A 20609-nucleotide genomic window follows, 5' to 3' on the forward strand; every position below is an offset into this window, starting at 1 on the left:
CATTGTTTGCATATCTTTTGATAGGCCTGCAGTTTATTTGTTTCCTTTCTTGCAAATGTCAAATACAAATTATTAAAAATCTTCTCTCTCTTTGGCTCTTTATATAATATATCTTTGCAAGATACAATGTACCCACTTGCCGTAAGGGCTTTTTTTTTTTTTTTTGAGATTTTATTCCAATAATCAACTTGATATGAGATGCACTAGTCTAGTAGAAATAACCATCTCTTCCACTCAAAATCATCACACAAGCTTAGTCTCTATAGTCTATAGCTCTCTCTAAGCATTTACGTAATACCATACTTTTAACACAGTAGTTATAACCTTTTAACTTCAATGGCATCCATAAGAATATAAGCTTGCATTCTTGTGGTTATGAGCCTTTTAAGTTTTGGGTCGTCTGAAAGTGGGATTGGAACCATCAATGATCCTCCATACCTGCGTAATCCATATACACAATCATGCGCACACACATACATATATAATAAATATTATAGAAGGTATCAACCTCTTATTTAGTGATCATAACAAGTTTATTTTGTGATTACAGCATCAGCTTGTTTTGGGTTCCAAGATCAAGGAGTTATGATAGCAGCTGCGAACCAAGATTTATGGCAAGGTGGAGCTGCCTGCGGGAAAAACTTTCAAGTGACTTGCACAGGTGCAACCAACCAAGGCGTACCACACCCTTGTACTGACACCCCCACAGTGAACGTAATGATCACCGATTTTTGCCCGCCACCTGGCTGCAAGGTCGACCTTGACTTGTCACACGAAGCTTTTTCTATCATGGCGGATCCAAGAGCTGGAGGAATCAAAATCTCTTACCAAGAGTACGTGATCAATTAACTATTCACTGACTCCCTTTTCTTTTGATCAATAGCTCAAAATTCCTTTTTCACAACAATTTGTTCATATTTTGTGTGCACCAGGGTGTGAGGAAGAAGTATCACTGCAGTTGCAGTCGATTCAAAGATCTTTAATAACTCTACTGACTGGGATTTAGAGGCATTTCCATTCATTTCAACTTCTAATTGTCATTTTGTTTTGATGTTTAGTGTATCTCTTTGTTTTGTTGTACGTTAGTTGTTACATCATGAATCAAAGGTGCATCTTCTTAAAAATAAATCTTGACCTCCACCTTGTATGACAAACTGATGAAAACATGATCCTACTTGTGCCATGTAAATGGATAGTAACTAAACTGTTAGACTTATGTTGTTTGTTAGTTTCAATCACAATCCGCCAGATAGCATTCGTTTCATGGAATGTAATGAAATTTGTTTGCATTGGAATTGAAATTTGCTTTGAAATGTAGGTGTGTTCGTTTCATAGAATGGAATGAAATCTGAATTCGAATATAGATTTCATACCCTATGTTATATTGTTCAATTTCAGTTCCTTCTTTTGTAATCAAACAACATAAGAAATGAATAATTCTATCCCGCAATTCCAATCCGTGAAACAAAGACACAAATATAACTTATTAAATGTTCCTGACTCATGATTGAAACACCTCATTTATAACATAATGCCTAATATTTACAAACGTTAAATGTGACCTCACCCAAACTTAAATAATGGATACTTTTCCATAAGCTAATCGTGAAAGGAACTTAATTATACAACTGATTTTGCACTCTAATTATAAGACAGAAGAAACTCAAAAGGTTGGTATCGTGCATTGTTATAATCTACGAGATATATTGAAAAACATTTTATGTGATTTATCCACAACTTACATCTAGAAGAGGGTAATATAACCAGGAAATTAAATCCAATTAAAAGATAGTATAACTAGGTTGTGAAACCTAGTCTTTTAATGAATATAACCTTGTTTTTAAGATAAAATCAGACACTGTTTCTCCTTATAGTAACAAAAAATTTTATATTGAAATAAAACCCGATTAAGTTGGAAAAAAATTGCTGACTTCGTCTTTACTAGCTATAACGACATGTTTACCAAACTATAATATACATATCCATTGTATGTAACTTGTAGCGTTCATATATTATATAAGCAAAATAAAATACTATCAACTTAATTATAATGCGAAACTTTGGTAAAACTAAAAGTTACTTCGTGTCGGTTTAGAAGACACTACAAACATAGGATTTTTTTTTTTTTTTTTTCAGGTGAAGAGTTTACCAACGGATTATCAACAGATTAACAGGGTATTATAGGTAATAACGACAGACCTTGCTATACTAGCTCGTACGTGAATATCATCAATGGAACATGCAACAAATGTTTCTCTATATAGGGTGTCCCGAGGTGTTTTTGCGGCAAATTTATGACGAATTTTTTTTGTGGGTAATGTGTTTTCTTATTAGAAAAAACTTTAAAAATAATTTCCTATTTTCTGTAAATAAAAACAAACTAAATATTTAAAAAGGGTGTAGATAAACTGGCACAACAAACTAAATAGGTGTTTTTATTTATAAAAGAGTAAATTATAAAACTCGTCCTTTATGTATGTCATTTATTGCAAAGTTTGTTCTTTGTCTTCAAAAAATACAAAAAACGTACTCGATATTTGCAAACCCTTACATGTTACATCCTTTAGCCCTAACTCAGTTAGTTTTTATGGTTAAATCTGACCAAGTGGACACCACATAAGGGGTATTTTGGTCATTTTACTTGTAGGTCCGGCTAGGGGAGGATCTAGTCGCCTAATCCTTGTGTACAAACACACCCGGTTGTACGGAATCCAACCGGAGATGCAAACCGAGATAGAACACGCAATGATAATATGGACACGAGATTTCAACGATTAACACCACTGTATTAATACTATGAAAAGTCAGTTACAAATCAACGTTTACAAATGTGCTCTGTAAACTCTCTCTCTCTCGTGTGTGTGTTCTACTTTTCTGTGTTCTATCAGTTCTATTTATATAGTGAAACACATCCACGAAATCAGATGATGGTCGAAATCCCATATGGTAGTCGAAATCCCAAATGGTAGTCGAAATCCCAAATGGTAGTCGAAATCCCAAAGCCTTCTCCGAAATCCCCTGATTTCGTCATATATATTTGTTTTGCATGGGTTGGGCTTTGGCTTTTGATAAGATGAGGCCCAAGCCTTTTGTTTTGTCATGATTGGCCCAACATGTAATCTGATCATCTAACTTGATTGGCCCAGCACATGATTTACGTGAATCACTTTTGAAGATTTGAAATGTTTAGCCAACTGATGACATCATCATGACATCATCATGATGATGTCATGATGATGTGGCGGCGGGAACCAGTTCGTGGCGCTTCGTGCTTCGCGTGTCGAACTCTGGGGCGCACGACGGAGGAATGTCGTGACGTCGGGCTTGAGCCGAACCTATCCGGGTCGAACCGAACCGAGTCGAACCGAACCGAGTCGCGTCCACATAATATGTATCAACAAACTCCCCCTTGGACGCTACTCGTGAGGTTCAACTTCCATGTCTTCCATGTCGGAGGATCTTCAAAGTCTTCACGTCTTCAAAGCAGAAAGTGTATCAACAAACTCCCTTTTTCATGTAGGAAGTGTGTTAACAAACTCCCCCTTAACATAAGCTCCCCCTTGAGTTATGCTCGTGAATGACTTGATCTTCAGTACTTGAGATCCTTGTGGTGTTGATGCTGGTTAGCGGCAACTCAATCATCTTTATCTTTTGAGTGCCTTTCACGTCGTGTCTTCATTCCGAAGCTTGTCATCGACCATGTTCTCCTTGCCTTTAGAATCTGCACATGCAAGAAATCTAAACGCGTAATGAGAACAACTGCTTGGAATATCATAAGCAAACGACACACATGTGACCATTGTTCAATCAATCACCGTCCGACAGTTTGAAAGTTTAACAAATTTATCAATTTTAGGTTTTTAACTTTCAAAACTTGCAAATTTTGACCGTTTATGAAGAATCAGTCGTTTTGGTTTTCATCAGATTTCAGGCAACGAAGACTTGAGTTCCAACATCGGTTAATCAAAACTAAAGCAGAAATAAAATCTTTTTGACTTTTATAAAGTTTATATTAAAACACACCTAAAATCTTTTTGGTATTTTGAATATTTCAAACTTAAAGACTGAAAACAGTAAATAAATATATACAGAGTTGCAGAAACTAAGAAAAGTAAATATATACAAACATTCTTTTTGCGAGTTTCGAGGGTAAGAGAATCATATCAGTGTACGGTCATGCCAAAACGCTCTTGTTGTTCAATTAATTAACATTTAGATAAGCATTCTATAACAATCATCGGTATTGTTGTCCACATAAGCTCAACTTATCATATGTAATCATGGCGAGGGGATACGTTAAGGTATGATTTATACTTATCGATCGGTGTTCATCCACATCACGACACATTCCCGTATCAAGGTATGCACGAGAGTTCATCTTACTGGTGAGTATACCATTTATCATCTGTTTGACCGTATATGATGTGAGATTCTCACTTATTTTGATTGAAAACAAGCCCTATGTGATATAATCACTTAATGATGAGGAACTTGATTTTCATATGCATGAGGGCACAGGAGCAAGTCCGTGAACAGGTCAGTACTTTCGTACAGCAGAGAGACGAACTTGACTCCCGGATAAATGTGATATATTATCACTTATTTGTTTGGACATGTGATTGTTTATCACTTATTGAGGTCGAATGCAGTATGTACACGTATGTATAGTATCATGGAAGATCTAGACTTGCGTCCCCGTTATTTTTCGGTATAAGATACAACCATGATACCCAGATGATAAGCAGCATAAAGACCGAATATCTCAGAACCTCGGCAATCTATCAAACGAAATTTCGGTACTAAGACCATATGCCAATGAATGGTTCCCACCTGATCTTCAGTCGATTTAAGATTTATATCACCCTGCACACTTTAAAATGATTGTGAGCCTACCGATACATCTTATATAGAGCTGCTTATCGTTTTTCATTTAAGGTTTAAAGAGGTTTAGATAGACCACTGATGTACTGTCATATTCTCTTTTGCTCGCCAGGAAACTCATTTTTGATTTTCTATTGTTTTTGTGTTTTTAAATTTTTCGATGTTTTTGGATTTTCAAATTTTGATTTACTCCCCCTAAAATCAACAAACTAAGACAATTTTAAAAACACAAAGATATTTACAAAAATGATTTTCCGATGTTGGTGTTACTCTTGCTTGACCTTAATGCCGTTTACCAAAATTAAGTTTTTATCAGAAAAGATTTATCGAATTTTGGAAAAATCAGTTGGCACGTCGGTAAGCGGTGCGGACCATGACAACATTGACGAGTTTCATAGTGAAACAATCACGTGTAAGGTGATATTCGAGATCAATGTGTCAGGTCAAAGAGTGCTGTATGAGATGATAATAGTTCATAAAGCAGCTTAAAAAAAATCAACAAGTATAGGAGAGATTAGAAATTCAAAACCGTATCCTGCAACTGCTTCGTGCATTGCCGGAAATCTGAGCGCTCTCCCAACTGGATATCCATCCTGTGTGGATTTCAAAGCCTATTTTTGAAGCTACTGAGAAATCTCTTCACAGCAACAAGATCAAACACCTCCGGGTCCGGCTGGTCTTACACATTGCACCAGCGAAGGGTCTTTGTCTTCCTCTTGAGAAGAAATGTGCGGTTGTTCAATCCACGCCAAGGCATCCGCACACCCGGTGGGTTTGTTCAACAAACACATTTTCTTCAATCACACCGTAGAGAAAAGTACCCTACACGTTTATCTTGTGGAATTTGAACTTCTTGTGGAAGAAAAATCCATGAATCTTCGAAAAGCTTCAGACGTGCTACAGGCGCGTACTTTTCATTGGAATCTTTCATGTTGACCCGATCAAAAACCATAACGACCAAATTTTGGCACATTTTTCATCTTGTCGAATTTTCAACTACATTCAACCACATTCTTTCATCAGACATTCCTTCATCTTTTTCTTTTTCTCTCCTCTCTCTCCATCAATGGCAACAACATTTTCCTAGATATAACCATATTTCGGAGCCTTATGTCTCCAATCTTGTGCATGGACGCTCCACTATCAACAATCCTAAGACTATCAATAGTTCCTCCTGGAACATCCTGCACACTCATTCAGAGATTAGTTGGAGAGGGGAACCCAAGCCTTCACAGACTTGGGTCGTCCGTCATCATCGAGAATTGTAACATCCATTTCCCGATGATTCGGAATTGATATGGCTCCCCCTGAAACAGTTACCGATTTTGGTTTCCAAATCTGTTTTTGTTTTTCCTGTTTAACATCCGATTTAACAGATTTTGTTTGGACAACCTCTGTTTTTAACGCCTTTTCAACTTCCTTGACCTGTAGACGTTTCTATTTCTTCTCCCTTTCTTTTACAAGACGGGGATCTTGTTTTACAGAAACAGATCGCTTACTGTCAGTTTGGTCACGGGGAACATCAATTTTGCCTTTTTGTTTATGAAGGTATGGATAATTTCGAATGACATGTCCAATTGTACCGCATTCAAAACATGATCTTCGTTCAACAAACCCCGAAGTATTATGTGATCGTCTTGCCGATGATGATGAACATTGTGATCCTGAGGTACTAGGATTTGAACTACTTGATTCATTTCTTTTCAGTACTTTTGATTGTTTAACAAAATCCAAGTTAGATTTGTTTTCAAAAGTTTCGATTTTGTCCGTTCCCTTAGATTTCACAAAGTTCACATTTTTGTTTTTCTTTTGATTCGGCTTCTTTTGACCTTGAGCCGGTAATTTTCCTTTTGGCTTGGTGTGACTTTGCTGTTTTTGCACTGTTGGTAATTTCTTATTGCCAGATTGTCTTCGAACTTCGGCCTTTGGGATAGGAGGACATTGTGTTACTGTAACACGTGATCCTGTCTTTCCCAAAAACTTACTTATCGAATTTTCAAAGACTTTACTTATTAAAGATTGATTAACATTTTTAATAGGAAAATCTTTGTCTGAATAAATCTTATCATCACCAACCAAAGTATACAGCAAATTCTCACTCTCCGACTCTTTTGCAGAAGAGGACTGGATTGCAACAGTCTTAGCGGGTTTTGCAGGAGGATCACATAGAATATGATTCTCAAGAGGTATGTCCTCCTCTTTGATTTCCGCATCAGAATTTGCTACATTAGTATCATCGGATTCATCATCAGAAGAATCAGCATCCTCAATAATGACTGGAGGATCCTGATTCTGTTCAGCAGAAGACACACATGTTTCTGCTGATACATCTGAATCTGATGATGCTTCTTTCTTGTATCCCAGTCCTGTTGCAAATTCCTTTACATCTAGAGGGACAGATGGTTCAAAGAAAGTTTTGTCTTCCTCGTCAGGCATTGCATCATAATTGTGTCTCACTGGTGGGGGACATTTCTTGTAGCCTATGCATGTGACATCCCGCTTTTCTTTCTGAACGTCAATGATGTGATCCAACACATAATTAGAGCTCAAATAACTGTCTAGCTTAAGCTGGATCGCCTCACTTTCGGTTTTCACACAAGCCATCTCCTTTTGCATTATCTCAAGGCGAGATATATACAAATTAATATCAGTTTGTTTTCTGGAAACCATTTTTGTTAACTCGGTTTTATCTTTCTTTAATTTCTCAATTACCGACTTAAAATCCTTTTCATGGTTTTCATAAAACATGTTGGCTTCAGTGCACTTAGAAAGATCCACGGTTAACTTCTGGTTGTGGATGAATGTCACATCATACTTCTCTTGCAAAGCCTCGTGTTTGCTTTGCAAGTCAAACCACTTGGCATTCAAAGAAACATGTTTGTCTTGCAAGTCAAACAAACTAGCTTGTAAAGCATCATGTTTGCCTTGCAACTCAGACATGTTTGCCTCTAACTCAGCACACTTAACAGTCAAACTATCACAATTATCACAGTTAATAGCAGTGGGTTCATCGACAAATACCTGACTTGATGAACTGTCGACATTAGCCATAAAGGCTGAATGGAGAGAAGACGAAGAATAAGCAGCTTGATCCACCAAGATAGATATTCTTTCAGTTCCTGATGCAGCTTCCTCCAAAAGCTCATCAATATCTGCATCAGCCGACGCACTAGATGTCTCACCCACATGATCATCGCCTGAACTTGAGGATTCTTCATCTGAACTCCTGCTATAACCCGAAGAGTCTTCATCCTCAGAAGATTCACTACCATTTACGGAAGATTCTCCACCACTGGCGTGAGTTAACTCCTTCACAACTTCAGCAAAACATGTTGTTCTATCTGGAGCATCACCACTCAACTGGATTGACCAATCGCAACCTTCATCTACCTGAACCACAAGAGCCTGGTTGGCATTTGATGATCCCGCTTGACTTTGGTTGTTGACCGGTATCAACAGGCGCTCAGTGTTCCTGTTCTGGTCCTGCTGGTTGCCTTGATTTCTGAACGGATTCTGGTTCCCATGTTGTGCTGGCCTTGTACATTCCCTTTTGAAGTGACCCCGTTCACCACAGTTGAAGCACTTCACTGCTTGTTTATCAAACCCATACTTGGTGTCTTTCTTGCTTTCCAAGCTGGTTCTGCCCGTTCTCTCCATGAAATCCTTTGCCCTCCTCACAGCACTAGCAAAAGCCCACTTGATGTCCATCAAGTCCATCTCTTCCTTGTCAATCTGCTGATAGTCTTCCTGTGTCAGATTAATGTTCCCAATCTGACCTTCCACTAACCCACAGTACGCGCTCACTAAAGTGTTAAGCAGCTCCATGTGTTCCTTTGCTACTTCCACACTGACCTTTGAAAAGCCTGAAGTGTCGAGCCGTACTGTATTTGGCTTAGATTGCTGACCAGCAGATGATGTACTTCCATAACATGCCTGTTGTTGAGCAGGAAGTGGATTCCCATACAAGTCTGTGGTGGGAGCTGGCTTAACAGGAACTTGTATTGGATTGCCATACATATCTGTGCTTGTGACAAACGCCGTTTGAAGTGGAGCATGTGAACCGGGTCTTATTGACGAAGAATTGGAAGTTCCATAATTCATCTCAGGTTTGCATGGCACAATGGATTTTGCAGAAGATGTACTTGGAGTTCCATAATACATTTCAGGATTGCATGGTACAATGGACTTTGCAGAAGAGGTACTTGGAGTTCCATAATACATTTCAGGATTTTGTGGCACTGGAACTCTTTTTGCTTTTAAGGTTTCCTCCTGATCCTTGTTCTCTAAAAGCTGCACGAAGTCGTTGATGTTTGTAGTAGCCAAAACCCCGTTATACTTCAAAATCTCCAAGAAACTATTCCATTGGGGAGGCAACGCATCAGCAAACTTCTTCACCACCTCTGCTGAAGTTGTTACTACCCCAAAATTACTCAACTCAGTAAGCAAATGATTAAACCGACTTGTCATGTCTCCCAACGATTCCTTATCCATACATGTGAAGCCATCGAATTCTTTCTTGAGTAGATCATGTCGCAGTTGACGTGTTGCTTCATTTCCTACCCCTCTGGTCTTCAACGCGTCCCACAACTTCTTGGTCGTCTTGAAACTGACAAATTGATGGTAGATATCTTTGCTTAATGCCTGAGTAAGAATGGCGTATGCTTTCTTTTCCAGATCATACGTCTTTTTCTGATCTTCAGGAAGATCGGCAAACGTAGCAGTAGATGAAGCGGCAACCTCTATTGCTTGATCGAAATCTGTGGTGAAACGTAACCACAATTCTGTATTTTGCCCAAGCACGTATGTTTTGAACCTCTCTGCCCATCCTGGATATTCATTTAAGTGCATCAACTTTGGAGGTCGATTCAAACTTCCGGTTTCGCTTTGGCTTAATAGAATACTTTGAATGCTCGGAGTTTGATTCGATACGAATGCCCATTGACCGGTTGATATTGCATTAGCTTGTGAAGATGTCGACACCGGAGATTCGGCCCATGAGGGAGATAAACTTGTATTTGTGTACTTTCCACTATCTGGAGCCGGTGTACCCCACCATGAGGGAGATGAACTTGTATTTCTATACTTTCCCCCATCTGGAGCCGGAGTACCCCACCAACTCGGGTTCATATTTGATACGTATGAATGAACACCTGAACAACACACCTCAAACAAACAGTTAACAAAGAAATAAAAATCTCTTGTTAAAAAAAATGAGTGATTTCGTTGAAATGGACAATAAGTGATTTCGTTGCTGATGAAATCTGATGAAAACAAGAAGGGTTTTCATCCAAGAAGTCTTGATGAAAACAACAAGTGAAAATGAACCAGCAAGTGATTTCGGCCAAGACTTGATGAATTCAAAGAAGTGTTTTCGTTTGATGATGTTGGACGAAATCAGGGAAATGATAGGGGTTTTCGTCCAGCAATATAGTGATGACCAGGGTGTTTTTGGCCACAAGGACTGATAAAATCTTGTGCGACCCAAACTAATCTTGTGCGGTTCAAATGAATTTTTGTGCGACTGATCAGAAGCCCAACTATAATTCCACCAGGAGCCCAATTGGAAGCCCAGCTACTTGTGTGATTATCCAACCACCTTGACTTTCTATCCCCTGACACAAACAGACCCACTCTCGGCTCACTCTTTCCAATTAGACATCATCATTCCCAATTCTACCAAACCCAAGCATGGCAATGTATATTTTAATCATTTTGCAGTTCTCAATACACAAACACTGTACGTCCAACCTTACCAACTAAAATAATTATATTACCAACTTGATAGGTAATTATAATATTTTAATCAGTTTCACAATTTCCAACCTATAAACAACTTGACAAATTATCTTTTAAGATCAAAAAGGTGAAACAACAAGAACACTTTGAATGTGAAGATGAACTTGATGGCTTTCTGGAAAACCGATGATCTTTCAAACACAATATTCAGCTAAAAAGTTTAATAAAACCAAAGAATATCATGCAAACAAGTTTTATAACAGGGTTTTAATTAAAATAATCAGCAAAACACACGGTTTTTCAGAAAGATAAGCTTTTAAAAGTCGAAGAACAACTCGAAAAACCACTCGGTTTTAACAAGGAGAAGAGCCAAGGCTCTGATACCACTTGTAGGTCCGGCTAGGGGAGGATCTAGTCGCCTAATCCTTGTGTACAAACACACCCGGTTGTGCGGAATCCAACCGGAGATGCAAACCGAGATAGAACACGCAATGATAATATGGACACGAGATTTCAACGATTAACACCACTGTATTAATACTATGAAAAGTCAGTTACAAATCAACGTTTACAAATGTGCTTTGTAAACTCTCTCTCTCGTGTGTGTGTTCTACTTTTCTGTGTTCTATCAGTTCTATTTATATAGTGAAACACATCCACGAAATCAGATGATGGTCGAAATCCCATATGGTAGTCGAAATCCCAAATGGTAGTCGAAATCCCAAAGCCTTCTCCGAAATCCCCTGATTTCGTCATATATATTTGTTTTGCATGGGTTGGGCTTTGGCTTTTGATAAGATGAGGCCCAAGCCTTTTGTTTTGTCATGATTGGCCCAACATGTAATCTGATCATCTAACTTGATTGGCCCAGCACATGATTTACGTGAATCACTTTTGAAGATTTGAAATGTTTAGCCAACGGATGACATCATCATGACATCATCATGATGATGTCATGATGATGTGGCGGCGGGAACCAGTTCGTGGCGCTTCGTGCTTCGCGTGTCGAACTCTGGGGCGCACGACGGAGGAATGTCGTGACGTCGGGCTTGAGCCGAACCTATCCGGGTCGAACCGAACCGAGTCGAACCGAACCGAGTCGCGTCCACATAATATGTATCAACATTACTTAAATGCTAAAATAAATAATCATAAAAAACAATAAGTAAAACAATTATCTTTACAATTATGTGTATCCATATATATGCAGACATCATACAACATAGCCTCTCCTTCTCTCTCTTTCTCTCTCTTTCTCTCTCTCTCTCTAACAATCCTATCACCATCACAACCCACCTGCCGCCACCACGACCCACCTGCCCTCGACACCACCACCAAAACGAAACACCCAAATCTAATGCTGATGAACTCTGTTTCGAAACCCCCAAATCCGTGGTATAAATTCTCTGGATTCTGTTGATGCAGTTTTTGTGTCTGTCGCTTGTTCTTTTTACATTTATGATGTAATGTAATGTACGGTCTTTTGGTTTATCGAGTTTGTACGTTTTGGTCGAGTCGACCAAGTCAAGATATCCTCGTATCTTGACTTGGTACGACAGTTAAATAGTTTTGGTTTGTAATGCAGTGTATGTATGCAAGTCTGCATGTGTTTAGCTTATCTTTTAACTGTTTTGCACATATGACTGTCTATAGTTTGCTTGTAACACCACGGAAATTCCTGTCCATTGAAATAAAGACACGTGTCACGAGAGACAGACGTGTCAGAAAAGCCGGATTAAATAAAAGATGTTTGGTAGGATTTTTAGGGCGTCATGTATTTAAAATACCTCTGAACGACCCGAGGGCGGCATGTTATTAAAACACCTCTGAGCGACCCGATTTTTTTTTTTATAAATCCCAAGATCCTTAAATCTTTTGAAAATCATCTTACATGATAACCGGCTGCTCTCAAATAAATAAAGTGGTATCTTTATTAAGGACTTTGGAATTATAGGTTGTTACTACTGAAAATGTTAAATAAAATCCTTGTAAAAAGGAATCAATATAATTATTTTCCTTGGCCAACTATTATGAGAATCCAAGACTCATTCTTGGTAATCTCCGTCACTTTGCAAGACCCTCGAGAGATGAAATTGAATGGGAAACATGTAAGAGCATGCTAGGCATGCAATGGCTGATCAAGATGGTCCCACATCTGAAAAAGAGGGACTGATTTCGGAAGTTAGCTTGATTGCTTGGTTATGACTTAAAAGCTCACAAAATTTTGTCCTCTGGCCATCGGTTACGGACCGCAAAGCCTTAGGCTTACGGTCCGTAAGGAGGGTACCTGGGAGTTTACAGCAAGGTCGGTTACGGACCGTAAAGATTAACGCTTACGGTCCATAAGAAAAGCATACGGACCGCAAGGCCATGTGCTTACGGTCCGTAAGGAGGTCGCTGGCACCTGGGATGATCCCCCAACCATTGTAGACTTGTGTGTCACAATCTTGGATCTCTTGGCTCACTATATAAGGACTTGAATGGTAACCATTGTCACTTGCTAACTTGGGACTTTGGTTCAAGACATCTCTGGAGCTTTCCTGGACTACAACAAATCTTCTTAGGCATCTTAAGCATTCCTAGGACTCTTGTAAGTGTCCTTAAACCTCTCTAATTGCTTTTAGCTTAGTTAATTAGCTAAAAGTCAAACCATCGTAATTAAGGTTTGACTTCGTGATTACTTATAATATGCTCTGTCAAATCACGAACTAAAGATACCTTTAAGTAGGTAATTACGTGGGTAACAAACCCTTAAAAGGGTATTTCCAGATTCCCACTTTAAGCATGCAAATTGTCGAGTCAAAGCTAACTATAAAAAGTCAACAGAACGCTTAACTTCAAATTAACTTATAATTAGCAATGTAGGTTACATGCAATCTGTTTGATCATTAAAATAACTTGGTAATTAATGTAAGAACATGTTCCAACATGTTCAGCTCGACAATTTTCAGTTTAGGCTCGGTTTGGAACCGAAAGTCGCAAAGTTTGACTTCTACTTTGACTTTCAGTTCTGACCCGTTTAAGCCAAGATTAGGATTGCCTTAGAGCTTCTTTTGAACCTATTTTCATATTAGTATAGCTCTCTGAGTTTATACAACCCGGTTCAATAGATATCCTATTCACATGCATGTTTCCGTTAATTGCTTATATGTTGACCATTATGCCCATTTGACCTTAAAACATGATTTTTGAAAATGTAAAAGAGTAGGCACCTTAGTTGCTAATTTATAAACTTGCACCCAAAATTTGAAGTCAGTTTGAGGTCTAGATTAAGAGTTATGCTCAATGGCGTAATTAAGAGCTTCTTTACTAATTAATTGGCGTAAATTACGTATAACCTATTAAAACCCAAATTTTTATACCAAACTTTTTACCCACTGTTATAAAATAATATTTTGGGAATCTTGAAGATTTTATTTATTTTTAGGCTGAGCATAACTTAGTATTCTAAGGTTCATTCGGTTTATGCCGGTTTTGCCCTTTTTAGCCATAAAATGAGTTTTACAAAACCTTTTGACCTCAAACCAATTTCTACTGATTTGTTATGATAAATATATTATTTTAAGCCTTCTGGAATATTAAAAATATCAGCTTTTTACAGAAAACCCGGAAATGGCTCCAAATCGCCTTTTTAGGCATTTTTAACACATAAGTGTGCACTAGGACCTTATTTAGCATAAGGGTTTGAACCTACTGATGTAATTAGTATACTTTTATATTTTTAAACAGTAGGCAAATGTTTTGAACTCAGAATTCCAGAATTGACCTTTTAGGCACTTGTGAAATTACCAAAATGCCCCTACGGTGCATAGTAAGGTTAAAGCCAATAAATTTCACAAATTTTGATACCCTACTGTTGTAACTTAGTAAATTAAATATATTTACTAATGTAATCAGACCTGTAACTCAGGTTATTAATTTAACTCTTTTACACCTTATAAAATGACCAAAACGCCCTTATGAGGCATAGTTTGGTTTAAAAATCATTTGGGGCATAATGGAAGGTATCATTCTGATATCACAACATATTTTAAGTATATTAACTTCATAAACTTGTATTTGACTCTTATGGTTACTCGTTACGCATTGTACGCGTTCGGATCGGCTTATGTGGCTAGTTTGGCCATTTTAGCCGAAACGGGTCAAACCATATCTTTTTGGTCTCAAAATCCAGAATGTGATTATGATACCCATATAAAACAAGTGTGCAAACTTGTTGGGGGCAAAAACCACATTCTAAAACGGTCTTCGCCTTATTGTGCGTTTAAAACCGTAATCTTTATACAAAACTAACCGGTCTAAGCTTAAGACCCGTTAGGATTCTAATAGGTTATTAAAACCTTAATTTCCAGATCTAGGAGCCCAGTAAAAGCTACTTGCACTCGTTATATTTGGTTATACTTTGCTCAGGTAAATACGTTTAACTTATTTTCCCTATACGGGCTTGGGGTACGGTATATAAAATACCGCTTGGTCGGGAAATTGACCATAACCGGTCTTAGTTATGTGCAGTCAAATGAACCCGTTTGAAAATGCTGTTTTGTTTGTTTAACGCCTTTGGGGGCTTAATGACCATGTCCCGGATATCCTTGGCATCATTCAAAGAATGGCCACGACCTTAGCACTCGGGTGTAGGCGTACACTCGTAGCGCTGTATAACATGTATAATCGTCGGTACGAGAGAAGTCTCGCGGCGGAATTATATTAAGTGGTGTGTCTATTAATCCTTAACCCGGAACGAACCCGGGCTACTGAACGCAGAATGAACATGTAATTCTTTTACAAGATTATTAAGCAAATAATTATCCCAAGTTATAAAAAGTTTTATGCCACGTGCATTTAAATCAATTTTTAAACATTTTCAAAATGAGTCAGTTAAATAGTATTTACCAGTGTAAACTGACGTATTTTCCAAAAAGACTAAGTGTAGGTACTACGCGTAATAGGCTGGTCACTCCTTAAGCATCCATAGAAGTCTCGCAAGCTTAGGATGCATGAAGTCTGTTGAAATGAAGTTCCTTTTTCGTTTGATTCTGCCTGTGGATGTTATTTCGACATTTTGTGATACTTGGATATTACAATAATATTAAGTTGAAATAAATCTATCTTTGCTTCCGCTGTGCATTATAAATTGTGTTGTTTGACTATGACGATATCAACTACGTCACGATAATCCCCCACCGGGCCCACCGGTGACACGTGGAAATTAGGGGTGTGACAAGTTGGTATTAGAGCCAACACTGAATGAATTAAACACTAGCCTTTTGTTTTTAGTCCCAGTGCACGAATTGCACATTCTTCGAGTTCCGATGTCTAGACAAAGAACATTGGACAAACCCTGTTTTGTTTTATTTTTGGGTCTTATATTATTATATTGTGGTTATCTAAAACTTGTATGCAGGTCAATATGCCACCAAGGTTTCTTCGCGGACTAGGCAAGGCCCCTGTCACGGGTCACGACCACGAAGCCGGGCCTTCGCACCGGCGTACCCCGTCCATTACCATGAGCACCAGTCCACAAGAGCCGTGGAGGCTCTATGTTGAACCCGGGAGACGATCAGTTTCCCTCAGCTCTTCACCTTCTTACCAGCATTCATTTGGGCCCCAGTCAGAAAATGAGCCCAACAAGCAACCACCCTCTTTCATACTTCTGCAGAGATCCAACTCTCACCACTCCTTTGGTGACCCAACCCCAACCTTCCAGAGCCGGTTCAACCCAGCCAACATTTTTCTAGAACCCGTGGGTTTTAACCCACTTGGACCGGAAGACCACTTCTCTGGGGATAACGATATGGACGAGGATACTCACCCTATGGAGCCTGCTACAGGGACGCCCAACCACCCGATAGAGATCTCTGACAGATCATCTTTTCACGGATCGCCTTATCGCGGTCCAGACAGCTACGAGGAGAGATTCCGAAACATCGACTGGTATTTTACCCCCTCACACCACTCGTCCCCATACCAACAGCAGCAACAGCAACAGGATCCTTCTCAGGATTCTCGTTTCGTGGCAGTTACTCCGCCACCACCACCACCAGTGGAACAGCAACCGCCTCCGGAGCCACCGAGGCGGAGGAGATCGAACGCACGGATGTCCGTGCGAGGGGGTGTCCGCATCAGCACACCCCAACCATCAAGTGGCAGCCATTATCCGCCACTTAAGGAGGAAGAGGAAGAACCACAAATGGGGGGTCCATCAAGCCCCATTCCAGAAATCAACTCAGTACCTTTGGCACCTCCGTTGGGTTTTGACAACCCAATCCCTGCATACGCTGGTTCGGCAGCGTATAACCCCTTTGAGCAGCCAGCGCATACTCACTACAACTTCGGCTATGCGGAGGTCGATCCATATCAAGTAGCTCGGGACTACAACGCTCTTCATCCTGAAGGACCATACGGAGGGCCATGGACCACTGGTTACCCGACTTATGGGTACCAGCATCCACCACCTCCTCAACCTATGTACCAGCCGCCGCAGCCACAGCTGATTCCGCCGGAACATCAGCAGGAGGTTCTTGAGAGGTTGCACCAAGTCGAACAGGAAGTTCGAGAGGACCGCAGGGAGCGGCAAGGCTTTTTCAAGGGCTTGTCAGACTTGCTAAAAGGGAAGTCTAAGAGGAGGGGTCATTAAGGACCTTTGATGTTTGTCTGCTTAGTTGTAATCAGTCCCTGCGTGGACTTTATGTTTCTGTATTCAGCTCCTGCGTGAGCTTGTCTTTTAGTATTCTGCCCCTGCGTGGGCATGTCTTTCAGTTGACCCTTGCGTGGGTTTGTTTGTTGATTTATTTGTTGTATTTCGCCCCTGCGTGGGCATGATGTTGTAGAAGTCCCGTTTTGGGCAAATGATGTACTGTTAAATCTTGATTTAATGAAATGTTGCATTTAAATTTTTATGATTGTTGTTATAAATAAGAATATGAATAAACTTAAAATAAAATGACAATAACATTTCCTAAAATAAAAGAAGACCTACCATTTGTGTAAAATGGCAAAATCTAAAAAGGGACAAGACCTAGCCACATGTCATTTTTAAGACAAGGCCAAAATGGTATCTCCATAATTAGATTCAGATCCATAATTAACGTCTCAACTTAGGATTGATCTGCGTTATAAAGAGAATCTAAGGGGTAAAAGCCTAGCCACGTGTCGTTGTAGACATGGCCAAAATGGCAGAACCTGTCTAAAAGATTCCAAATTCAGTTAACATCTGTAAGTATGTTGACATATTGGGCAAATTGTGACCCAGTAGAAGTCACATAGACCATCATTGAAAATTGGGTTAATTTAAGATTCCCTGCAAGTAAATGACCATTCCTTAAGAATGAAGTACCTACAGGTAGTAATTAATGTCCTAGGGACTAAAAGACAGTTTGAGTCTACAACTCACTGTCTAGAATAGGGTAATGAACTGTGATTCAAACCCTAATGCCTTGATTCTGTAAGAATCCGGGTTATAAGCTAACACTGTCCTTGTGACTAAGTTATATGTTAATTCTTAACTATAATCAGGGTTATAATGCAGACCCTGAATTTATGTTTAATTAATAATTTAACCTGCAATGGCTATTTAAAACCATGGTTAATAAAATACATAAAATACTGTATTAACTATTAGAAAAAACCTTGCCCATTATTGTTTATATGTAGCAATTGAAGCTACATGGCGGGGTCGGATGAAGTGAATAGTCGTCTGGTGGAGAACCACGATAATGCAAAGATACAGTTAACTGGTGCGGAGTTGAAAGCACTGGTAGATGATGCGGTTACTAAGGCTTTAGAAAGACAGTACAGTGAGTACAGTGGGACCCACAGTAAAACCCTGTCTACACCACATAATAAATCTAAGACTCATTCAGAGGCTCACAGCAAGCCACCTTCTGTCAAACCTAAGTCTAAAAAGGAGGAATCCAAGAAGGAGGACTCCAAGAAGGAGGATGATAGACATTCTTCGAATGAAAATGATAATCATTCCAAGAAGATTGTGCTTTATGATGCCCCACGTGCCAAGGGTTGCACGTATAAATACTTCGTATCTTGTAAACCCCGGGATTTCACTGGGGAGAAGGGGGCAGTAGACTGTATGACTTGGCTTGATGAGATGGAGATGGTAGTGGATATAAGTGGCTGTGCTGAAAGAGATATTGTGAAGTTCGTGACACAGTCCTTTAAAGGTGATGCACTGCAATGGTGGAAGTCGCTGATTCAAGCCACCGGAAAGATACCGCTATACAACTTGTCTTGGGAACAATTTGTTGCCCTAATCAAGGAAAATTACTGTCCCCAGCACGAGGTTGAGGGAATAGAGTCTGATTTTCTGTCTCTGGTGATGAAGAACCTGGACTGCCAGGCTTACCTCACAACCTTTAATTCCTTGTCAAGGCTAGTTCCCTATCTTGTAACACCTGAACCGAAGAGGATAGCCCGTTTCATTGGGGGTTTGGCCCCAGAAATTAAAGCAAGCGTCAAGGCCTCTCGGCCCACTACTTTTCGATCAGTGGCTGACATATCTCTGTCCCTTACAAAGGACGCAGTTAGATAGAGATCACTGAGAGCCGCAGATGCCGAGAAGCGAAAACGCGAAGACGATGGTTCGCGACGCTCAGAAAAGAAGGTAAGGGCAATGACGACCACAAGAAAGGGTCGGGATCCAAGAAAGGAGATCATCAGACAGGTGAAAAACCCAGGTGCAAAGTTTGTAGGAAGCACCATTTTGGGAAATGCAGGCAGGAGTCTAGGTCCCAATCTCAGAAGAAGCTATGTGGGATCTGCAAGTCCCCGGATCATAAGGCATTAGACTGCAAGAAGCTTAAGGATGCCACCTGCTACAATTGTAATGAGAAGGGACATATTAGACCCAACTGCCCGAAGCTTGCCAAGAAAACGGAGGAGGGAAAGAAGACTAATGCAAGAGTCTTCCGCATGGATGCAAAGGAAGCTATTCAGGACGATAATGTCATAACAGGTACTTTTCTCATAAATGATGTCTACGCAAGGGTATTATTTGACTCTGGGGCGGATAGGTCCTTTGTAGATAATAAGTTCTGTGAACTGTTGAAATTACCTGTTAAAATTCTAAGTATGAAATATGAAGTGGAATTAGCTGATGGAACAATAGAAACAGTTTCGACTGTGTTAGATGGATGCGTCTTATCCATTAGGAACCACTCTTTTCCATTGTCCTTGTTACCCTTTAAGCTAGCAGGCTTTGATGTAGTGATAGGAATGGATTGGTTATCACGTAACCAAGCCCAGATAGTGTGCAACAAGAAGCAGGTAGTAATCAAGACCCCATCTGGTGAGCCACTCACTATTCAGGGAGATACTCAACACGGAATGCCAGAGCGTGTGGCCATGCTTAAGGCATCCGGGTGCACGAGTAGGGGTTGTGTCATTTATATGGCAAGAGTAACCATTGACGAAAAGAAGCCCAGGATCGAAGACATACCGATCATTTCTGACTATCCCGAAGTTTTTCCGGAGGAACTACCTGGTTTGCCGCCAGACATGCAGGTGGAATTTAGGATTGACATCATCCCCGGAGCTGCACCAGTGGCCAGAGCACCATATAGATTAGCACCAACGGAGATGAGGGAATTAAGGACACAGCTAGATGATTTGCTAGCTAAAGGCTTTATTAGACCTAGTTCATCTCCATGGGGAGCGCCAATTCTGTTTGTCAAAAAGAAGGATGGATCAATGCGTCTATGCATTGATTACCGTGAGCTAAACAAGGTTACTATCAAGAACAGATATCCTTTGCCTAGAATCGATGATCTATTCGACCAACTACAGGGAGCGAGTTACTTTTCCAAGATAGATCTCAGGTCTGGCTATCATCAATTGAAAGTCAAGGAGGAGGATGTACATAAGACTGCGTTTAGAACTCGTTATGGTCATTACGAGTTCCTAGTGATGCCTTTTGGGCTCACTAACGCGCCTGCCGCATTCATGGATCTCATGAATCGCGTATGCAAGCCTTATCTAGATAA

At 39.8% G+C, this 20609-nt stretch overlaps 1 protein-coding gene across 1 annotated transcript; it reads left to right on the top strand.

Annotated features, from left to right (window-relative positions):
* Nucleotides 1–242: 242 nt before the first annotated feature.
* On the top strand, nucleotides 243–1140 carry LOC118490353 (EG45-like domain containing protein). Its single transcript, XM_035987939.1, has 3 exons — nucleotides 243–442; nucleotides 551–833; nucleotides 933–1140. The coding sequence occupies exons 1-3, from the start codon at nucleotides 376–378 to the stop codon at nucleotides 937–939; spliced, it is 357 nt and encodes a 118-aa protein (XP_035843832.1). The 5' UTR covers nucleotides 243–375; the 3' UTR covers nucleotides 940–1140.
* Nucleotides 1141–20609: the final 19469 nt, after the last annotated feature.

This window comes from Helianthus annuus, chromosome 3 (genome assembly GCF_002127325.2).
Source record: "Helianthus annuus cultivar XRQ/B chromosome 3, HanXRQr2.0-SUNRISE, whole genome shotgun sequence".
Taxonomy (NCBI): domain Eukaryota; kingdom Viridiplantae; phylum Streptophyta; class Magnoliopsida; order Asterales; family Asteraceae; genus Helianthus; species Helianthus annuus.